Below are 23,590 nucleotides of genomic sequence, written 5' to 3'. Positions count from 1 at the left end.
GACTGACATATAAAAGCTGTACATTTTTAATGTATACAACTTGATGAATTGAAATTTTCCTTTTACTCACTTGAAAATCAATGTATATCATAGTATTAAAGATTTTTAAAAATTGCAAATGATCATCTCAATGGATGCAGAGAAAGCATCTGACAAAATCCAAAATCTATTCTTCATAAAAATCCTTACAAATTAGGAAGAGGAAAAGTCCCCAATCTGATAAAGAACATCAGAGAAAATCTAATATTTAATGGTGAAAGACCAATTCTTTCCCACTAAAATAGGAACAAGACAAGGAATTCCAGTCTTAACACTTCCATCAAACTTTGAACTGGAGGTTCAAGCCAGTGTAATAAGCCAAGAAAATAAAAGTCACCCATATAGGAAAGGAAGAAAAATGATTTTTATTTGTAGATCATTTAAGTATAAAATACTATGTAAATTTAAAAAGTGACACTAGAACCAGTAAGTTTTACAAATGTGCAGAGTAAAATATTAATATAAAAAATCAACTGTACATCTATATACTACCAACAAATAATTGGAAATTTAAAAAATTACTGACTTCTTCTTCTAGGAAGACATAGATGGACTCCCCCTAGTCCTCCCCGTAAGTACAAACTATAAAAACTCTGAACATTACAGCAAACAAACATAGAGAGTCTCTGAAAAGTGAGGAAAAGGGAGACTGTCTAGGGACTTCAGTACCCAAGGAATAATACAATGAATTCCCTGTGCTTCTTTTTGTTTCACGTATCCCAGATTGAAGCTAAAAAGAAGTTGGCAAATCTGAAAAGCCAATTGACAAAAATAAAAGTCCCAACAAAAGCCTGCCCTCTCTCATCACAGAATAGAAAATGGGGGGCGCCTGGGTGGCTCAGTGGATTAAGCCGCTGCCTTCGGCTCAGGTCATGATCTCAGGATCCTGGGATCGAGTCCCGCATCGGGCTCTCTGCTCGGCAGAGAGCCTGCTTCCTCCTCTCTCTCTGCCTACTTCTGATCTCTCTCTGTCAAATAAATAAATAAAATCTTTAAAAAAAAAAAAAAAAGAATAGAAAAAGGGCAGCCTAGCAAGATGGAAAACATCCAGACAACAACCATGAACTCCAGCTAAACACCATAGAAAAAACTGGCCAAATCCTATCCATAGAGGCAAAGACAGAGTAGGCACCTAAACTTCCACCATTGCCAGGTGTTAATATGAACTCACCACAGTGTCCACATGGAGAACCTGGACTTCTACCTTCATCTGGCAATAGTGGGGTACCCCTTTCCCTTCCTACTGGGGTTGCTTTCATTTTTTATTTTAGCCATTCTCATAGGTGTGTGATGATACACCACTGTGGCTTTAGTTTGTATTTTCTGAAGGTTACTGATGCTAAGCATCTTTTCATGAGTTTGACAGTTGTATATTCTTTTTTTTTTTTTTTAAAGATTTTATTTATTTGTCAGAGAGAGAGGGAGAGAGAGTGAACACAGGCAGACAGAATGGCAGGCAGAGGCAGAGGGAGAAGCAGGCTTCCTGCTGAGCAAGGAGCCTGATGCGGGACTCGATCCCAGGACGCTGGGATCATGACCTGAGCTGAAAGCAGCTGCTTAACCAACTGAGCCACCCAGGCGTCCGGCAGTTGTATATTCTTTTCAGCAGGATGCCTAGTAACGTATTTTGCCCACTGGCTGACTGGAGTATTCAATTTTTTTAATGTTGAGTTTTGAAAGTCAGATATAAGTTTGTTATGGGCCCAACTGTGTTCCCCTAAAATTTGTATGTTGAAGCCCTAGCACCCTGTACCTCTGAATGTGACTGTATAAGGACCTTTAAAAAGGTTTTTGTGGTTAAATGAGGTCATAAGGGGAGCCCTGATCAAATGTGACTGATATCCTTATAAGAAGAAATTTAGATACACAAAGAGACACCATACATATACAAACACAGAAAAAAGATCATGAGGACACAACAAGAAGGCAGCCATCTCTGCAAACCCAGGAGAGAAGCCTCAGAAGAAACCAAATCGGCAAATACCTTGTTCTTGCCTTCCAGCCTTCAGAACAGTGAGAAAACAAATTTCTGTTGTTTTAGCCACCTAGCCTGTGGTATTTTGTTATGGCTGCTGTAGGAGACTAATATACTAGTTGTTGTGTTCATGCTGTTATAACAAACTACCATAAACTGTATGGCTTATGGACAATAGAAATTTATTTCTCACAGTTCTAAAGGCCACAAGATCAAGTTTACTTCTTCCTTTTTGATTAGGATATCTTTCATTTCTTTCTTGCCTAACTGCTCTGGTTAGGACTTCTAGGACTGAACAGACTAAATAGACACAGTAAAAGTAGCTATCATTGTGTTGTTCTTTATCTTGGAGAAAAAGCTTTCAATTTTCACCACCAAGTATGTTAGCTGTGGGCTTTTCATATTTGTATAGGCTTTACTTATCACAGTCTACTGGTGGTTGTGGCTATAAAAAGGAAACTCCAGTTATCCTTGTGATGGTGGAAATGTTTTGTATTTTGACTGTATCAATGTCAATATCTTGGTTGTGATACTGTACTACAGTTTTGTAAGATGTTACTATCGGGGGAAACTGGATAAAATGTGTATGAGATTCTCTGTACTATTTCTTGAAACTGCATGTGAATCTATAATTAACTCAAAGTAAAAAGTTTAACTTAAAAATTATCATATGCAACTACTTTAAAAATATGAAACACTTGGACATAAACTGGACTAAAAATATGGATTACTTGCACACTGACAACTATAAAACATTGCTAGGAGAAATTAAAGAAGACCCAATAAATGGAGAGATATGCTGTGTTCATGAATTTAAGGGCTCAGTATTGGTAAATTGTTAATTCTCCCCAAACTGAATTACAGATTCAGTGTAATCCCAACCAGAAATTGACAAGCTGATTCTAAAATGTGCATATATGAAAATGCAAAGGATAGAATAGCCAAGACAATTTTGAAATAGAACAAAATTGGAAGACTTAGACTTTACGACTTTGTGACTTAGGATAAAGCAACACTAATCAAAACAGGATAGTAATGTATAAAGGTAGTCAGACTACTGGAACACAATAGTCTGGAAACTGACCTACAGGGATGCCTGGGTAGCTCAGTAGGTTAAGCAGCTGCCCTCAGCTCAGGTCATGATCCCAAATGGGATCAAGTTCCGCACTAGGCTCCTTGCTCAAAGGGGAGCCTGCTTCACCCTCTGCCTATCCTTGCCACTCTGCCTGATTGTGCTCTCTCTGACAAATATATAAAATCTTAAAAAAAGAAAGAAAGAAAGAAAGAAACTGACATTTTATTTTTAACACATGTGTAAAGGCAATTCGGAGAAGAAAGGATAGTCTTTGCAACAAGTGGTGCTGGGACACCTGGATATCCATATGCTAAAAAAGAAAAAGAAACAACCAAAAAATAAAGACAAAAAAAATCTCTGATTCATACCTTGTACCATATAAACTATAAAGCTTCTAATGAAAACATAGGGGGAAACTTTTGAAATCTTGGTTTAGACAAAGATTTCTTACATATAACACCAAAAGCAAGATTTTGTGAATTTAAAATATCTTGTACTCACCTACTTCTCTCTATCTGTATGTCACCACTCTGGTCTCAACCAATTATGTTTTGTCCAGACTACTTTTTCTATTTCCATTCCCTCGTACTTCTACCCCCCTGCCTTGTCCAATCACCTTCACAAAAATGAGAGTGATCTTTTCAAAGATATTTCTGATCCTATCATTTCCCTGCTTAAAACTCTTGAACAGATTCCCACGTTCCTTGGGAGAACACAGTCTTTGAATGCCTGGCCCTCTTTAGATCTCAGTTTCATGTTGTGCTATTCACTCCCCTTAATCATTCTGCTCTAGCCACACCTGTCTATCATTTCCTCTAATATGGTAAACTCTTCTGGCATGGCAACCATTGTTGTTCTTTCAGCACAAACTGCCCCCTCTTCCCTCCTTCATTATCCAACTGGCCAATCCGTACTCACCTTTCAGATCTCAGCATAAATGTCACTTCTAAAGAGAGGCCTCATATGACACCCCCAATCCTAAATTTATACCCCAAGGACTTTACACTTGCTGTTTCCTCTGCCAAGGGAAGCTCTTTCCCCAAATCTTTATATGGCTTACTCCATGACACTTCACCTTCTCAAAAAGAACTTCCATGACCACTTAATTAAAATACCAATCCTATCACTCTTTTTTTAAAAAAAGATTTTATTTATTTATTTAAGAGAGAGAAACAGAGAGAGAGAGCACAAAGTGGGAGGGAGGAACAGAGGGAGAGGGAGAAGCAGATTCCCCACTGAGCAGAGAGAAGGACATGGGCCTCAATGCCAGGACTCTAGCATCATGATCTGAGCCCAAGACAGATGCTTAACTGACTGAGCTACCCAGGTGCCCCATCTTCTATCACTATTTAACCTCTTACCTTGTTTTATTTTCTTATCAAATATGAAATTATATTCTTTAATTACTTATTTGTAATCACTCTATCTTTCTAGAATGTGAGCTCCCCAAGGACAGAGCTCTGTCTTGTTCATTACTCTCTCTTTATTGCCTAGCATACAGCAGGAATCCAGGAATCTGAACTTACATGACATGTACAAATTCAGGAGCTCAGTCTTACAGGGAAGAGAGATGCACAAATGAACAGCTGTAATACACAATATGGATATGGGAAATTAATGGGAATCACAAAGAATGGAGTGATGGTCTCTACTTTGGTGGTCCAGGAGAGATCCTCACACAGAAGGAAGCACTTGAGTTAGCTATTAAGAGATATAGTATTGGAAGCTCTAAGTAGAAGGTCTACATATGCAGTCATAAAGGAACAGAAGAGAAGGTATGTGAAGGGAACTGCAAATATCTGAGAAAGACATTTGCACAGGGTTTATGTGAGGCACTGCTCATACTATTTCACTTGCTTGAGATATTCCTCTGCCATTTCAATGTTTTAATTCTACCAAACCAGTAAGATATAAACTCAAATGCCATTTAAGCCACAAAACCTTTCCTGTGTTTCCTCTCTCCCACATTCCATGCCACATTATGTATATCACAAGTCCTTATGGCAATTTACCCTCTCTACTCTATTTTATGGCTATATGATTACTGTATTTTTTTTTAAGATTTATTTATTTATTTGACAGACAGAAATCACAAGGAGGCAGAGAGGCAGGCAGAGAGAGAGGAGGAAGCAGGCTCCCCGCTGAGCAGAGAGCCCGATGTGGGGCTCGATCCCAGGACCCTGGGATCATGACCCGAGCCGAAGGCAGAGGCTTTAACCCACTGAGCCACCCAGGTGCCCCTGAAGTTAGTTTTTTTTTTTTTTTTTAATTCTTTGCTCATTTTGATTACTGTATTATGCATTATTTCCCCTTACACAGTCTTAAGTTTAAATAGCAAAAAGAAAGCAAAAAACAAATCAGAAAATTAAATGATTACTTTTTAGATTTGGTGGTGGTGGTAGTCGAAAGAAGATATATATTGTCAAATTTTAAATGATCACTTCTAAATAACAGATTGGGATGGAAATCTACTTGAAAACCTTGTATCAGATGAAAAAACTATGGATAAATTTTTCGTCTTTGAGGGAGTGTAACTATTGATTCAACATGTTTAGATTTTTCTTTCTTATCCCAAATTTCTAATCACTTTATTAAATCACTTATTAATATTTCTATTACTATCCTCTTATATTCATTCCTTCACATATTTGAAAACTAGAACTATAGGCATTATGAGAGTTAACTATTACACAGATTCATAGAAATTTATTCTAAGAATGCTACATTAAGTTTTAGCAGTTCAAGTATTTCATATACAATGTTCCTTTAAGACTCAGCATGTAATTTTAATAAACCAAACAGATAAAACCATCTCATTGTTTATTTTTCCTCATAAACTTTCCCACTAAGCTTTCTAAAGAACTTCCAGTTAATAGTTGAAGCATAAAATTATCTCTGTTTTAAATGTTTCTTTATTCATTTTGCTGCTTTTTTTTTTTTTAACAGCTTAAAGATTATTCATTATCATAAACTACAACAGCTCACTTAGGAACTTATATTATCAGGAACCAGAAAACACTGGTGCCAAACAGTCAGTGTTTGCAGGATGTGTATTTAGTATATAATAGACACCAAGGATTAGATTTTGTTTTAAATTAAATAATCTGAAAAGAGAATCTATATGACAAACTAATAATCTTTTAAAAAATAAACCAACTCCATTGTATAAGAAACAAAGCAAACTAAGATGAAACAAAGTGATTTATATGCAATGACTGTTTTAAAATGTTTCACCTATACCAGTCAAAAATTAAGTATGGTCTCACCACATATACAATTATTTTGGAATCTTATCTTTTGTTACTTTATGTTTAAAACTAACAGAATAATTTGTGTGCAACATTCATAGTTTTATATTGTTATAGCCCAAAATGGAACAAATAAGACTATAGAAAGAACAGCCTTCACAAATACCACATAGTATTATCTGCAGTTTTCCTAACCACATATATTTTCCATCCATATTTTGAAAGCGTGTATGTATATATATATGTATTTTCCTCCCAAACTATATCTTTGTAATACAAAAGGAAAAAAGTTATACAGTTTAAAGGATCTTTAAATTACAAGACAATTTCTTCCCAACTATGAAAGACCTTGGAGAGGTATTTTGGACTATTTTTAGTCCTTTTCTAAATTTTTAGTATTCTATAAACTTATTTTTTACTTTCCCTTTCCTTATCCTTTCCCCCCACTACAGACACTCCCTTTAAGCAACAGGGCATCAACAATCCTCCCACGTTCAAAGTCGGCTACATCTGTTGCTCTTTTCTATTGTTGAAAATTCCTGCCTTAATCCTATTTGACTTTATTCATGCAAAGGTCATCCCTGAATTCAACAAATGGAGAAGCGATAGCAAAGCACACTGTTGAACATAGCTGAGAAAATACCTCGTGGAACATGTAACTACTGTGTTCACACTGTCTCTTAAGTACCTGATACATACCATGTAGGCCTCCAATCTAGAAGCCTATAATCTCAAAATGTGTTATGTTCATTATTATATTTGCTAAACATTATAACAATGATCCTGATTTTTGGTAATATGCTGCTGTTTCTTTTTTCCTAAACCAACTGAATGTTCATATTACTAATTGTGCCTACCTTCAACAGCATGAATTAACTTAGAGGATCTACTCTAACCCTATTATCACCATTAGTGTTTGGCAAATGTCACTTTACTTTTTCCTCCATAGAATGGCATCTCTAATTCTTTAATTTTCAAAATCTGCCAATGAAACTAAATTATTGTATTCAGTTTATAAAATAAGTTCCCAATTCCAATAAGCAGCAAAAGAGATGGGTTTCATTATGCCTCAAAACTCTCAACAGACACTTGATTATGAACTACAGTTACAATACATTATGCCACTGGCCTTTTTCTCTACTAAATACAGCTCAAATCTATAATTTACTGCCACCCGTATATATCTGACCAGAACTAGGAGGCATTAACAGGAAGATTAAAGTAAGCACTAAAATAAACTTGACTAAAAGATTTATGAGGTGAAGATAATTATTTTTAATATGCTCATAATTCACCATGACTAAAATATGGGAACACTTAGTCACACATGCTTATGTCCAAGTTAAAAAAGATGACTGCCAAGTTAAAAAAAAACCAAGCTCAATTAGTTTCAAGCAATCAGTGAAAAGGCTACTGTTAATCTTATGGCTTAATAAGGAAAAGAAATCTTGTCTATAATATCCTATGCTAAATGAGATATTTAGTATAAGATAAAACTGAATATAAGATTTAAAAAATTACTTAGCTACTTACATATAAATTTAAAGGTCATTTTTTTTTAGATTTTTATTTAATTATTTATTTGACAGAGAGAGAGAGAGAGATATCACAAGTAGGCAGAGAGGCAGGCAGAGAGAGAGAGAGGAAGGGAAGCAGGCTCCCTGCTGAGCAGAGAGCCCAACGCGGGACTCGATCCCAGGACCCTGAGATCATGACCTGAGCCGAAGGCAGAGGGTTTAACCCACTGAGCCACCCAGGCGCCCCCTTACATATAAATTTAAACAGCTGTTAATGATACCTTTTCACTGTTTCATAATACAACATACTCTAATTCTAATACAAAACTAAATTTTCCAAGAAGAGATTTTAATGCAGTTTTGCACTGACGGCAAAATGTATGAGTATAAATAAAACCAAACTTAAGATTTGTCCTCAAGCTCATAAAATACAGTTTCTCAAATTCTGACAGACAAAACTAAATAAAATTCAAAGGATGTAAAAATAAAATACAAAAATGTCACCATTTTTAAGATAGCACCATTTTTTTTTTCTAAAAAAACCTGTGTGTAACTTAGTTTTATTCATTGAATTGTATTTTCTCAACAATGCAACTTTAGGCTAAATACTTAGCCTTCATTTTCTATTTGTCTATTAGTAGTGATTTTTTTTTTCTTTTCCTTCAAATATTTATTCATTCATTTTATAGAGAGAATATACATGGTGGAGAGGCATAGAGGGAGAGAGAAACTCAAGCAGACTCCACAGTTAGTGCAGGTCCTGACAAGGGACTCATTTTCAGGACCCTGAAATCATGACCTGAGTCAAAGTCAAAAGTCAGACGCTTAATTGCTTGAGGCACTCAGGAGCCCTGCTAGTGAATTACCAGACTACAAATTCTCTGTTCCCCAAGCTTTTTAGTCCAGTAGTTAATGCACTTAAATGTAATAGCAAAGTTTAGTATTTGAAGGAGGCTTTCCAAATTCCATTTTTATAAATACAAGACTCCTTTTAGTAAGTACTTAATAACTTTGTTTACAAATTTGTATTTGTAAGAGATGTGGCACACTTATACTAGATAGGATGTGATATAATGAGTGGCCTGAGCTTTGCCTTAATTTCTTTATTTTTAAAATGGCAGAAATAGCACCCACCCTATCTACTTCATGGTTCTGCAGAGATATTAAAATAAATTATGTGTTCTGGAGACTATAAAGTACTTTATAAATGTAAGGAATTACCATTCAAAGCAAACTTCTGCCAACTGACTGATAGGTGTATTTCTTTGATCTAAGTCTAGTTCATATGGAAATAGACTAAAATAAAACAAAGTAAAATGCTGTATGCCAAAGAGTCTTAAACTTCTTCATTCCACAATTTTCTTAAGAATTTTTATGATCCTAGTAGACGGGGACCACCATCTTCTTCAACATTCTTCCAGATGGTTTCAGCATGGAACTCCAGTATGGATAAATGCAAAATATTTAAGACAGAAAAATATTTATGACAGAAAAAGTGGTGGGTATCCTATCTTCAAGCCTGATATTACCTGATTTAGAGATAGTCTTCAAATCCACATCCAAAAAACTCTAGCAAGGTTGTGTGCTTTCATGTCCCACCTGAGTTGAGAGACCACACACTGCATCTGGACAGAAAGGTTCTTTACTCTCAGTGAAGGAACAGGCAGATAGGAGACACTAGAAAATTACAGAATGTATATGTGGCCTATTTCCCTAGAGACTACTAGAGCCAGTTTTATTTTCTCCACATGCGACTTGACAACAGTTCTTGTCTAAAGATGTCCCTGTCTCAGCCCCAAGGCTCAGTCCTCCATGCCCTGGCTCTCTGTTATCTTTGAGCAGGAGTGAGTCCTCAGCTCCTGAGTTCATGATTGAAATATCTTCAATGTAAAGTTCACAATTAATGAGTTTTCCCCCGGAAGCCTCAATAGGCCAGCACTTCCTAATCACTCTAAGCTCAGACATCCCTGAAGGAGGATGAAGGGTCATTTTCTTAGAGTTTGCATTTTCACTTCTTAAATAGCTTTCAATTTTAGCACCTATTTCACAAAATCTACAATTTTGCTAATCCCTTGAAAAGGCAAGACCAGGGAAGCCTGTGTGGCACAGTCATTAAGTGTCTGCCTTCTGCTCAGGTCGTGATTCCAGGACCCTGTGATTGAGCTTCAAATCCAGCACTCTGCTCGGTGGGAGGCTTGCTTCTCCCTTTCCCAACCCTCAACCCCAGCCTGTGTTCCCTCTCTTGCTGTCTCTCTGTCAAATAAATAAATAAAATGTTAAAAAAGAAGAAGAAGAAAAAAAGATAAGATCAGTTTCATTGTTAATCCTGACAACTATGTGTAGGTGCATGTTTCAGATGGAAGAAGGGGAGAACAAAGGATAGAAGGAGGATCTAAAACTGAATTCATTTTCTTAAATACAAATTTATTCTTCTTGTACTCTCTCTGCTGAAGGCAGATTGCTTGCTTTTCTTCCGACCTTCCTTCCTTCCTTTCCTCCCTCCCTCCTTCCTTCTTTCCTTCTGTTCATTCAATAGGTCATTCATCCACCTACCCAATAAATATTTATTGAGCACCTACCCATGCTATCTTCTAAGGACACAAAAATGAAGAAGTCCATGATCTCATGGAGCTCATAGAGTATTCAGGAAAAAAATGATAATAAAGTATATAGGTAAGAAGATAGTAATTAAGAAAAAGGGGGTGGTTTATATAGGGTAGTCAGGGAATGCCTCTTTATTTTATTTTTTTAAAATACTTTATTTATTTATTTGACAGACAGAGATCACAAGCAGGCAGAGAGGCAGGCAGAGAGAGAGGAAGGGAAACAGGCTCCCCACCAAGCAGAAAGCCCGATGCGGGGCTCGATCCCAGGACCCTGGGATCATGACCCGAGTTGGAAGGCAGAGGCTTAACCCACTGGGCCACCCAGGCACCCCAGGGAAGGCCTCTTTAAAGAGGTGACACTGAAAAGAGATCTGAATGAAATGAGGAAATGAGCCACGAGGAAATCTCGGAAATAATGTTCCAGACAGAGTGAAAAACAAATATAAAGATCCTGAGGCTATAATGAACTGGCCATACTTGAGGACCAGAAGACCAGAATGACTCTAACAGAATAAAAAAAGCACTGGGTGATAGGAATGAAAGTTGGAGACGAGATAGAAACCAGATGGGATATGGCCTTTAAAGGCCATGGTCATGTTATTCTGTAAGGGAGGCCACTGGTAGGTTTTGAACAAGGCAGTGACATAATTGATTAATGATTTTAAAACATCATCCTAGTGAGACTTCCAGTACCAAAGACACTCTGAAGAATTATACACTGCAAAATAACCAGATCCTGCACAAAATAGAGATTTTTATTGAGTTGCTGGTAACGAAACATTTTTTCATATAAAGGAAAACTTGAGGAGTGAAAACCAAGCTTTTGTGAAAGACACAAATTTTCCAAGGGAAGAAAACTGTTTTTCAGTGTATCTCTCTGTGTGTTATCTTTTACAGTAAGTAAATAAATAGTCTTTTAAACTGACATACTCCTACAACCAGGAAACCCCATGCTTAGAAATACTTTTAACATAGTGTTTTTTAATCCTTACTAACCTTTAAAATCACATGGACAGTGAAAAACACAAAACAACATTAATGTCTAAATCCACTTCTAAAGATTCAAAGTTAATGGTGTAATGTAGGATCCAAGCACTGATATATTTTTTTTTAAGTTTCCCAGCTAACACTGAATACCATTACCCCAAGAAAACCCTTATATCAAGAGACATAAAGAATTTTCACAGCAATATCATTCCGAATGGCTGAAATGTGGGGGAAAATTCTTATCTCCATCATCAGGAGAATGGACGAATCATGGTAGGCTCCATGGAATAGATTATATAGCAATGCAAATGAATAAACTACAGCTGTATATAACATTTATAAGTCTTAGAAACATAATATTGAGTAAATAGAGAAGCCTACTAAAAGAATAATGCATAAACAACCTATGTTTAGGTATACAGGATAATGCCATTTTTGTAAATCTTGAAATAAACATTGTTTAGGGGTTCATATTTATAAAAGAATGGTTAGCAGTCATATGTTTGGGAGGAGAAGTAGAACACAGGCAGAAGGGCAGAAGCATTACCAGTAGATTTGACATTACTGGCAATGTTTTTAGTTTTTAACACTGGATAGTATTCACTTTGCTCTTAGGATCCATAACTTACCCTATGTATTTCATATATTATTTTGCATAAGTCAAATATGAGATAACAATTTTTGTAAGACTTCTACTGTGGGGGCACCGGGTGGCTCAGTTGGCTGAGCCTCTAACTCTTGGTTTTGGCTTAGGTCATGATCTCAAGGGCAAGAGATGGAGCCCCGCATCAAGCTCTACACTCAACAAGGAGTCAGGAGAGATTCTCTCCCTCTCCCTCTGCCCCTCCCCTACTCATGTTCTCTCTCTAATAAATAAATAAATCTTTAAAAAAAGATTTCTACCATGTAGAAAACAGACTCTGGATAGGGTATATAAGTAGAAACAGAGAGATAAGTTGAGAGGCCACTGAAATAGTCCAAGAAAGAACTGACGGTGGACTATGCCACAGTGGAGTGGGGAAGAAGTGAGAAGGAATTAGATTTAGAATACATTCTGGGTGGGAGCATGAGGGACACCACAAATTCCATGTGGAGGCATCTCTGAGCTCGCCGAGTAGACACCATGAGCAAAGCTTGCCCTCCTGAATGGAAAAAATTTACGGACAAGAAATTATCATTGAAATTAAATGGTAGCAGATATGTCCAAGGAATATTGTGGGGGTTCGATCCATTTATGAATCTTGTGATAGATGAATGTATGGAGATGGCAACTCGTGGGCAATGGGACAATACCGGAATGGTGGTAATACGAGGAAATAGTATCATCATATTAGAAGCCTTAGAACAAGTATAAACAATGAATGTGTTCATCAGAAGAATCAACTGCTTCCACATGTCCCCTCTCCATAGTACCTGTTTTACTACAATATAAAAATCAGGTTGCATGCATTTTCATATTGAACTTTTTTGTTAAACTTCTATAATAGTCCAAAAAAAAAAAAAAAAAAAAAAGAATACATTCTGAAGAGCAGAACTTCTAGGACATACTGATGGAGTATAAAGTCTGCACTGTCCAATACAGCAACTGCTAGTCACATAAGGGGATTTATTTTTTTATTTTTATCTTTTTAAAAAAGATTTTATTTAAAAAAAAAAAGATTTTATTTATTTACTTGACAGAGAGAGAGACAGCAAGAGAGGGAAGGAACACAAGCAGGGAAGTGGGAGAGGGAGAAGCAGGCCTCCCACTGAGCAGGAAACCTGAGGTGGGGCTCAATCCCAGGACCCTGGAATCATGATCTGAGCAGAAGGCAGATGCTTAATGACTGAGTCACCCCACATAAGGGGATTTAAATTATTTTAAATTAAATGAAATTTAAAAATTAGTTCTTCAGCCATGCTAGCTGCATTTTAAGTGCACATGTGGCTAGTAGCTAGCACATTAGTGTAGATATAGAACACATCCGCCATATAAAGTTCTGTTCAATAGATGGAGTATAGGAAAAGGAGGAGAAAAGATGGGCTCCTCAGTTTTCTGCCTGAGTAACTGGCAGTGCTATTCACCGAGAGATGGGGAACACGAGGGGAATAGTAAGTTTGGGAGGAAAATGAAGAGTTCAGTTTTGTGCAAGGAGAGGTACTGAGTAGACAACAAATCAGAGAAAAGTTGGAGATACATCTGGGATATATATTAGTATATAGATAGTATTTTAAATCACAGGATTAGATTTAATTGGAAAATGGTATACCCCCTTTTGAAGGCCTTTCAAAATTAGAAACACATTTACTCTTTGACTCACTTCATATAATTTACCTAACATATTTTAAAGTAATCTGTAGTCATTTGTTGCAGCATTGCTTATAATAAACGAAAGACTAGAAATAACACTTTGGAATAGGGATGTAAAACAGAATGAGGAAGTTCTCTAGCTACAAAAATGAGAAGATTCCGAGGATACACTGTCAAAAGAGCAAAATTAGGGGGTAGAACAGTGTTTATAGGATGTTACCTTTGGGATAAGCAAAAAAAGGAAGAATAAAAATAAATACTTAGTTTTTCTTGTATCTGTGTAAAAACCACTGGGAGAAAATACAAAAAGTTAATAGAGGGACGCCTGGGTGGCTCAGTTGGTTGGACGACTGCCTTCGGCTCAGGGCGTGATCCTGGAGTCCCGGGATCGAGTCCCGCATCGGGCTCCCAGCTCCATGGGGAGTCTGCTTCGCTCTCTGACCTTCTCCTCGCTCGTGCTCTCTCTCACTGTCTCTCTCTCTCTCTCAAATAAATAAATAAAATCTTAAAAAAAAAAAAAGTTAATAGAAATGGTCAGCTTTAGAAAGCTGGGGTGGAAGGGGTATAATATGATAAACTGGGACAGGGGTGGTACCAAGACTTCCTAATATACATTTTTTTATATTATTTTTATCTTTGAACCATGGTAATATGTTATCTGGCTAAAACAACTCTATTAACATTTTTAAAAAGGAAAGAGTACCCAGCTACATTAAATGGTGCTGAAGGGATCAATAAGGTAAGAACTAAATTGACCCCTGGATTTGGCAAGCTGGAGTTGACCTTAACACGGGAGGCTTCAAAGAACAGAAGTAGAAAGAAAAGCCTGTTTGAAGTAGACTGAAAAAACTAATGAATATAGACAACTTTTTCAGTAGAAGGCAGAGAAATGGGCAAGTAATTGAAGGGATATATGGTATCTAGAAAGTTTTGTTTCTTTTTAAGATGGACTATGGAGGGCACCTGGGTGGCTCAGTGGGTTAAGCCTCTGCCTTCAGCTCAGGTCATGATCTCAGGGTCCTGGGATCAAGCCCGCATTGGGCTCTCTGCTCAGCAGGGAGTCTGCTTCTTCCTCTCTCTCTCTCTCTGCCTGCCTCTCTACCTACTTGTGATCTTTGTCTGTCAAATAAATAAATAAAATCTTAAAAAAAAAAAGATGGACTATGTAGATTATTTCTAAGCTAAATGAGGTGATCAGATACTGAGTATGATTCTAATGTAATAAGGAGAGGGGTAGAATCAGGATCAAAGCCCTTGACTAGATCAGAGGAATGGGTCTAATACCCATGGTGATGGGTGGTCTCTGGATAAAAGCAGGGACTGTTCCTTAAAACAACAAGTAAGGCAGAATGTGAGGTTACAGATCATGACACCGTTCTCTTAACACAAACACACATACATTCTAGCTTTAATGGCCTTCTACTACACATGGGTTTAATTCGAAAATTATTGCCATGGTCCATGAGATCCTTCATGACCTGAGCAGTATCTACCTCTCTTGTATAACATCACTCTCCCCTTGTTCACTACATTCCAGTTACATGGGTCTTGTTTCAGTTCTTTACACATAACAAGTTATTTCTTGCTTGAGGGCCTTTGTACATGCTGTCTGAAATTCCTCTTCTCTCCTACTATTCCTATTGTTGTCTTCTTATTATCCTTAAATAGATCGCCTATCATTCTTACAGTAAGTACCCTGTTCCTTTTCTCCAAAATGTTTACCAAGATCTTTATGTACATACTTCTGGATTCACTTTGTAGTACCTCTAGAAGGCAGAAACCATGTCTGTTATACCCACTATCTAACATTATGCCTGGCACACTGTGGATACTCAATAAATATATTTAACATGTTATTTTTTAATTGTGGTAAAAAAAGATAATATTAAACTTACCAAGCTTAACCATTTTTAAAAAAGATTTTACTTATTTATTTGAGAGAAAGAGCGCATGAGCAGGGGAGGGGGCAGAAGGAGAAGCAGGCTCTCCGCTGGGCAGGGAGCCCAATGTGTGGCTTGATCCTAAGACCCTGAGATCATGACCTGAGCCAAAGGCAAACACTTAAACCCAACTGAGCCACCCAGGCACCCTCAAGCTTAACCATTTGTAAGTATACACTTCAGTAATCAATAATTATTTTCTGAATGAGTGAAATAAGCAATCCAACCAGTTGCCTAAGCTAGACACTACTGAATCATCCTTCTTATTCTTCCCTTTTCTCCCTCAGACTTTAGTCTTGTCAATTCTAACTACAGTTTCATTCATCCTTTCATTCCATCTTCACAGCTTTCCTCAATGGTTCATACCCTCATGATTTCTGGCCTGGGCAATCCTAAAAATCTCCTATGTGTATTCCTATCTTCAGGTTCTTTAGTATTTATTCTTCACATACTATCTTCAAAGTTCTCATTTTACTGAAATCTGGTCATGCCTTTTCTTTAATGAAATAGAAACTAAGGGTGTGCATGGCTGAACCTGGAAATCAACTGAGTGAGCAATGGTTCTGCTTACAATCTGGAACCCAAGATCTGTCAAGGGAGGTCACTGGGGCCTCAGATAAAAATGTGAAAAGCCACCGTGAATAGCAGAAGCTGAGGACAGGGAAGGTAGTGGGGATAAGGCAATGAAGATGAAATGTTAAGAGAAGCTGCTCTATTCTGCTATAGGATAGCTCTTTTGCTCAGGGACTCACTCTGCTTCTGTAACCACTACTAATTATTATGATTAAGGCAGACATTACACACTTACCCTTTCAAAGTACAGTTCTCTAAGTCTGACAAATGCATACAGTTGTGCAACCTCCACCACAACAGTATATATAGCACCATTCCATTACCTCCCTAACCCCCAAATTCCTATGTATCCCCTTCCCTACAGACAATCACTGATGAATTTCTATCCCTACAGTTTTGCCTTTTCTAAAGTGCCACAAAAGTGAAATCATACAAAATGTAGCCTTTTGAGTCTGGCTTCTTTCACTTAGCATATGCATTTGAGATTCATCCATGCAGCTGAATATATAAAATATGACAGCCTTTTAATAGTTTCATTAACTTTTCCTTCTTTTTGAGGTGTTAGGAAGCTAAGAATCAGGGTAAGACTACCTGTCTTTTTTTTAAAGATTTTATTTTTAAGTAATTGCTACTCCCAGGGAGGGACCTGAACAACCCTGAGATCAAGAGTCCCATGTTCTACCAACTGAGCCAGCCAGGACTCTATAAGACTACTTTTGATATTTCTTCACAGTAAATAAAAGCTTGACTTAAAAGAGTTCCTGGTTTTAAGAGATTGCTACTAATATCCTAATGCCTACACAATGAAGTCCACATTTCTACCAATCATGCCTCAAAAATATTTTTTACTGATTTATTTGAGAAAGAGAGAGAAAGAGAGCACAGGAGCTGGAGGGAGAAGTAGAGGGAGAGAGAATCTGAAGCAGACTCCACACTGAGCACAGAGCTTGATGTGGGGCTCAGTCTTATGACCACAGCCTCATGACCTGAACCCAAACCAAAAGTTGGCCGCTAAACCGAATGAGCCACCTTAGTGCCTCCCTGATCCCATTTTTATGTCCAGATATCCTACTCACCTATTCCACTACAAACACACCAGTAGTGCTCATGGTTTTTTGAACTAGGCACTTTCATACTTCAATGCTTTTGCCCATCTGTTTCTTTTGGAAGTATACTGTATCATACTTTTTATGTGCCTGCCATATTCAGTAAGTTGTGAAGTTATAGAAGACAAAGACTTTCCCTTAGTCATGTTTTTCCTCCGAGTTCACAACAGAGCACCTTGGATAGAGTGAGGGCTACATGATGAATGTATGAAATAGCACGAGGATAGGCATGTCCCCAGATGTCTTTAGAGATGTCCTATTTAAGTGGACACTGCCTTCCCCCAACTATCCCAATCACAAACTTTGAAAGACATTCCCATTGAACACTTCTTTCTTAGAAAAAGAAATATAATCCATTTTTTTCTGTTTTACGTTGGTTTATTTCTCACTTAAGGAAAATCAATTGTCATTACCATTAACAAATATTTACTGGAAATATACTAATTGTTCTGGCAAATTTTAAGGTACATACCTCATTTTGGTACGAGAAATAACTTATTTTCACTTCATATTCAGACCATATTAAGAGTGGCAAGGAATATGGCTGAACTGCTTCCTATAGTATTCTACATGACTAGTATCTCTAACTGTGTCAAAAGAGATTAACTCCTAAGAAGTTTTCAGATTCCATTTTACAGCACTTTAGCATCTCAAACCCTTTAAAAACATTATATAAATGTACATACATGAAAATATTTCTTACAATGAAAATACTCAGGTTACTAATGTTTTGTATAATAAAGAGAATTTTACCATAGTACTCAAAGCAAATTTTATTTTAAACTACATACTATATATATTCAATTTTTAAAAAGCATTTGGCAGCCCATATGCTATTCAATTAGCTTTTCCTTCTTTTTGAGGTGTCAGAAAGCTATGAATTAGGCTAAGACTACTTTTAGTGCCTCCTTCAGAGGATGTTTAACTTCAGAGTCATATAATAATGGTACTTCTACTGAAAAATATCTTTAGAAATTTCCGTGAATGTCTTTTTATTTTTCAATTCTTAAATTTTTAATTCCAGTATAGTTAATGTACACTGCTATATTAGTTCCAGGTGTACAACATAGTGATTCACACTTCCATATGACACCCAGTGCTCATCACAAGTGCCCTCCTTAATCTCCATATCCTTTTTCACCCATTCTCCCACTCACCTCCTCTCCAGTAACCATCAGTTTGTTCTCTATGGTTAAAAATGTTTGATTTGTCTCTCTCTCTCCCTCTCTGTTATTCTTTTTGCTCATCTGTTTTGTTTTTTAACAAATCATATGGTGAAATCATATGGTATTTGTTTTTCTCTGACTGATTTACTTTGCTTAGCATTATACTCTCTAGTTCTATCCATGTCATCGCAAATGGCAAGATTTCATTCTTTTTTGATTTGTTTTTGATTTTTTAGGTAGGGGGGAGGAACACACAGAGAGGGAAAGAGAGAATCTTATTCAGGCTCCTCGCCCAGCACAGAGCCCAATGCAGGGCTCAGTCTCAGAACCCTGAGATCATGACATGAGTCAAAATCAAGAGGTGGATGCTTAACTGACTGAGCCACCCAGATGCCCCAAAATTGCATTCATTTTTTATAGTTGAGTAATATTCATATGTGTGTATGTGTGAGAGATCTCTTCTTTATCCATTCTTCTACCAATGGACACTTGGACTGCTTCCATAATTTAGCTATTGTAAATAATGCTGCATAAACATAGCAGTGCATGTATCCCTTTGAATTAGTGTTTTTGTATTTTGGGGATAAATACCCAGTAGTGGGATCACAGGGTAGTTCTATTTTTAACTTTTTGAGAAACCTTTGTATTGTTTTCCACAATAGTTGCACCAGTTTGCATTCCCACCAATTATCCAGGAGGGCTGCTTTTCCCCCCATATCCTCACCAACACTTGTTTCTTGTGTTTTTGATTATAGCCATCCATGAATGTCTTTTATTGTCAATGTTTATCAAAGTTATGATGGCTGCCCATGAAAATTATAAAATGCACATGTGTCTGAGTATTTTCTTTTTTTAAATATTTATTTACTTATTTGAGAGCAAGAAAGAGAGAGAGAGAGCACAGGTGGCTGAGGCAGAAAGAAACCCAAGCAGACTCCAACCTGAGTGTGGAGGCTGATGTGTGGCTAGATTCCACAACCCAGCCAGAACTAAGAGTTGTACTCTTACGGTACAAATGACTGTACTACCCAGGCACCTGTGTCTGAGTTAGTATTTTCAAAATGAAGAAACATACGTGTATTATGTATACTCTAAAGCCTCATCATCAAATATTATTAATAATAGAGTTGGTTATATTTTGGGCATGGTATGTTCACTGTATTAAGTAAATTATTTTGAATAATTTTCCTTTCTAAACATATTAAAAGCGCTCTATAGGAAACACACTTTCTTTCCTGGGGGGGAAAAGCAATAAGTAAAATAATTTCTATGTTAAAAATATTTTTAGTCAATTCTAAATTTATAGGGATATTATAAGCAGCTATAAGAATAACTTATTTGTGTGACTGCTATTCAAGGTGCAGTTTTGTTAAGTAAAATAAAGATATTAACAAGTTGTAAAGAAATATATACAAGGGCAAAAATATGTAACAGAACAAACTTCTTTACATTGTGTGTAAATCTGAAGTACCCATTACTAAAATATTTAACTCATCAAAGTGAGGCTAAATGAAGACTTCTACTTAATAATTCAAGTTATTCTGAGTACATGAAAGAATAAACTGTTTTTCTATTAAAAAACGAACTCTGTGACTTATATTAATCACTCAATTATATGAACCTTTTCTGTTTTGCTTACTTACGGAGTTTTACTATAAGAAGTATGGAAAGAAAAGAAAGAAAAAAAAAAAGAAAAAAGCCCTGCTATTTTAAAACCTGTCTTCCAAAGGCAGCTAAGATACATCTAAGAGTTAAATAGGTAAACACTAAACAGTTTCCACTCCAATGACATCTTGTGGGGGTGGTGCAGAAACCGTTTCAGCATTTTTATTCAAATTATTACAGCAAATTATTATACCTTAGAATTAGAAATTATGATAGTGCAGATAAACAATTATCTCTTGAGCATCAGAAGACAGTCTGGGTATGAGAATGGTCTCAAACTGAGGACTTTAGTACTAGAACATAAAAAAACTGTACTACAAAGTAACAGCACAAACTTATTTATCAAAGTATCAAGAACTTTGTAAGTTTACATTCCCAAAGAATAATTAATGTATTCACAATGTATTTTCAATTATTGGCTTTGCTTCTCAATAAGATGATTACTAAAAAGGTTTACTTAGTTTTAAAAGTCTTTCTGCAGCACTAGCTGAACAATATTATAAGTTTTCTTTTTTTTAGAGGTCAAAAAAATTCCTGGGTTATAAACTAAAGACCTAATGATGATCTAACTACGTGCAGGTTTATAAAGAAAATGCTCATACACACTTACGAAAATGGCACTAATGAAGCTAATATTTAGTGCATATATTAATCCTTAGATTACAACTCATAATACAAATATAAAAGAGTTTACATGTCCCACAGTAGTTTGGCCTTCTGCATGTAAACCAGTTAAAGAACCCCTATTACCATTAAAAGTGTGTCCTAACCTCTTGCTTAAATGCCATAGAAACAGACAGTAAAAAAAATATTAAGCCATTTTACAATATCTAGTTGCTCCATTAATTCAACTGTACCCTGATTGTTTCTGAGACTCTTCTCCAAGTTCAAACACGTCAAGCTTGTTCTTCAAGCCCTTCAAGTTGGGACTTATATTAAAAAACAGTGCCAAGCCAGAAGTTTAAGCAAACATAAAACTTTCATAGAAATGATTATAGGAGTTCAAATTGACTGTAAATATCCTCCTCATCAACACGTCAAGTAGTAAAACCAAAATATTTCATTGGATTTATAGTTTATTTTCTGTGTATAATTTCTTCTTTGACCTATATGTTACTTGAAAATGCATACAGTAACTTTCAAATATATGGGTTTGTTCTAGCTATTGTTTTGTTATTCATTTCTAGAGTAACTGCACTATGGGCATAAAACATCATTCCAATCCACTGAAATTTGTTGAAAACTTATGTTAGACCCTAAGATATAGTCACTATAAATAAATTAATTCTTTAGTTGTATAGGGTAGTATTTTATGAGGTCAAAATTGTTAACTGAGTCCTTAAATCTTACTGATTTTTAAGTCTGTCTATTTAGAGAAGTGCTTAATAGTTCACTGTGACGTGGATTATCTGCTTCTTCTTTCTGTAGTTCTTTCAAAGTTAACTCTGTATATTTTGAGGATATATTATTAGGTGGATGCAAATTCAACAGTTTATACTCCTGGTGAACTGACTTTCTATCATGATGAGATGATCAACTTTTATATCTAGTAATGCAGTCAGCCTTAAAACCTATCATATTCAATATTAATATGGCAACATTGGTTTTCTTTTGGTTAATGTTTTCATGGTAAATCTTTTTTCAGTCTTTTAATTTCAATCTTTCATATATCTATTTTTACATATGTATACTGGATTTAAAAAAAATTTTTTTTATTTTTTATAAACATATATTTTTATCCCCAGGGGTACAGGTCTGTGAATCGCCAGGTTTACACACTTCACAGCACTCACCAAAGCACATACCCTCCCCAATGTCCATAACCCCACCCCCCTTCTCCCAACCTGTATACTGGATTTTAAAATCCAGACTGATAATCTTTGTTTTTTAACTGGAGCTTTTAGCCCATTTAGATTTAATTACTAGAGTTTCAATCTATCATATTATTTTAACTTTTCTATTTGTTCCAACCACTTTGTGTTTATTTTTCTCTCCTTTTACTGAATTATTTTACTGAATTATTATTATTCCTAAAAATCTTTCCTCCATTCACTCTTCTAGTTTGGAAGTTAAATGTTATGTCTCTATCCTTTTAGTAATTATTCTAAAAATTATACCATGCTTCCTTAACTAATCAATGTCTAAAGAGCAATCAATCAATATTTTTATCCTTCTTCTCAATAATATAAGGAACTTAGAACACATTAGTGTACTTATTCTCACTCCCAGCTTATATATTATTGTTCTCATATATTTTAATTCTTTTATTTCAGCCCATCATGAAATATTACTCCATTTGTGCTTAAATTTATCCACCTATTTGCCATTGTGTGATCTTTCTTTGTGTCTTAAATTCCTGACCTTCGAATGAGTATTTTCCTTCTGCCTAAGTTACATGTCTTAGAACTTCCTTTAGAGAGGGTCTGTTGGTAACAAACTTGGTTGTCTGGAAATATCTTTATTTTTGTCCTCATTCTTGAAATATTTTCACTGGACATACAACTCTAGGCTGGCAGTTATTTTCTTTCATCATGTCAGAGATATCACTGAACTATCTCTGGCTTCTATTATTACTGTTGAGAAATCAGCAGTGTTCCTTTGAAGGTACTGTGGCTTCTTCCCACCCTTGGGCTTAAAGATCTCTTGTATTTCTCTACCTACCTACCCACATCTGCCTATCAATCAGTCAATCATTTTCTGAAGTTTCACAGCAAGGTCTCCAGTTTAGATTTCTTTGATCCTGAGTGGGATTTTTGCTAGGCTTCTCGAATCAGCAGATTGTATCTTTCATCAGTTTTTTTCTCAGCCATTGTATCTCTTCAAATATAGTCTCTGCTCTACTCTTTCTTTTCCTTCTCAGAGTCTAATCAGAATTATACTACATCTTTATGCCCTTCAACGGACAAATAGATAAAGAAGATATGGTCCATATATACAAGGGAGTATTATGCCTCCATCAGAAAGGATGAATACCCAACTTTAATATCACCATGGACAGGACTGGAAGAGATTATGTTGAGTGAAGTAGGTTAAGCAGAGGGAGTCAAATATCATAAGCTTTCACTTATTTATGGAGCATAACGAATAACATCGAGGACAATGGGAGATGGAGAGGAGAAATGAGATGGGGGAAGTCGGAGGGGGAGACAAACCATGAGAGACTGAACTCTGAGAAACAAACTGAGGGTTTTGGAAGGGAGCAGGGATGGGTTTGCCTGGTGGTGGGTATTATGGAGGGCACGTATTGCATGGAGCACCTGGGTGTGGTGCATAAACAATGAATTTTGGAACACTGAAAAGAAATAAAATAAAATAAAATTTAAAAAAATAAGAATTATACTATATCCTTCTCAATCCTCTAGGGTTTTTTTTTTTTATAATGGAAAATTTTAAAGGTAGAACA

The 23,590-nt window shown here is 36.2% G+C and overlaps 2 protein-coding genes across 8 annotated transcripts in view; one reads left to right on the top strand and one right to left on the bottom strand.

Annotated features, from left to right (window-relative positions):
* The window catches only part of EHBP1 (EH domain binding protein 1), a 442,694-nt gene that overhangs the window by 140,299 nt on the left and 278,805 nt on the right, over positions 1–23,590 (bottom strand). The gene's annotated exons all lie outside the window — the stretch shown is intronic.
* LOC122916522 (small nuclear ribonucleoprotein G-like) lies at positions 12,571–12,801 on the top strand. Its single transcript, XM_044264069.1, has one exon. It carries the CDS (start codon positions 12,571–12,573, stop codon positions 12,799–12,801), a length of 231 nt encoding a protein of 76 aa, XP_044120004.1.

This window comes from Neovison vison, chromosome 8 (assembly GCF_020171115.1).
Source record: "Neovison vison isolate M4711 chromosome 8, ASM_NN_V1, whole genome shotgun sequence".
NCBI classification, from domain to species: domain Eukaryota; kingdom Metazoa; phylum Chordata; class Mammalia; order Carnivora; family Mustelidae; genus Neogale; species Neogale vison.
This window is presented reverse-complemented; position numbering and strand designations above follow the sequence as displayed.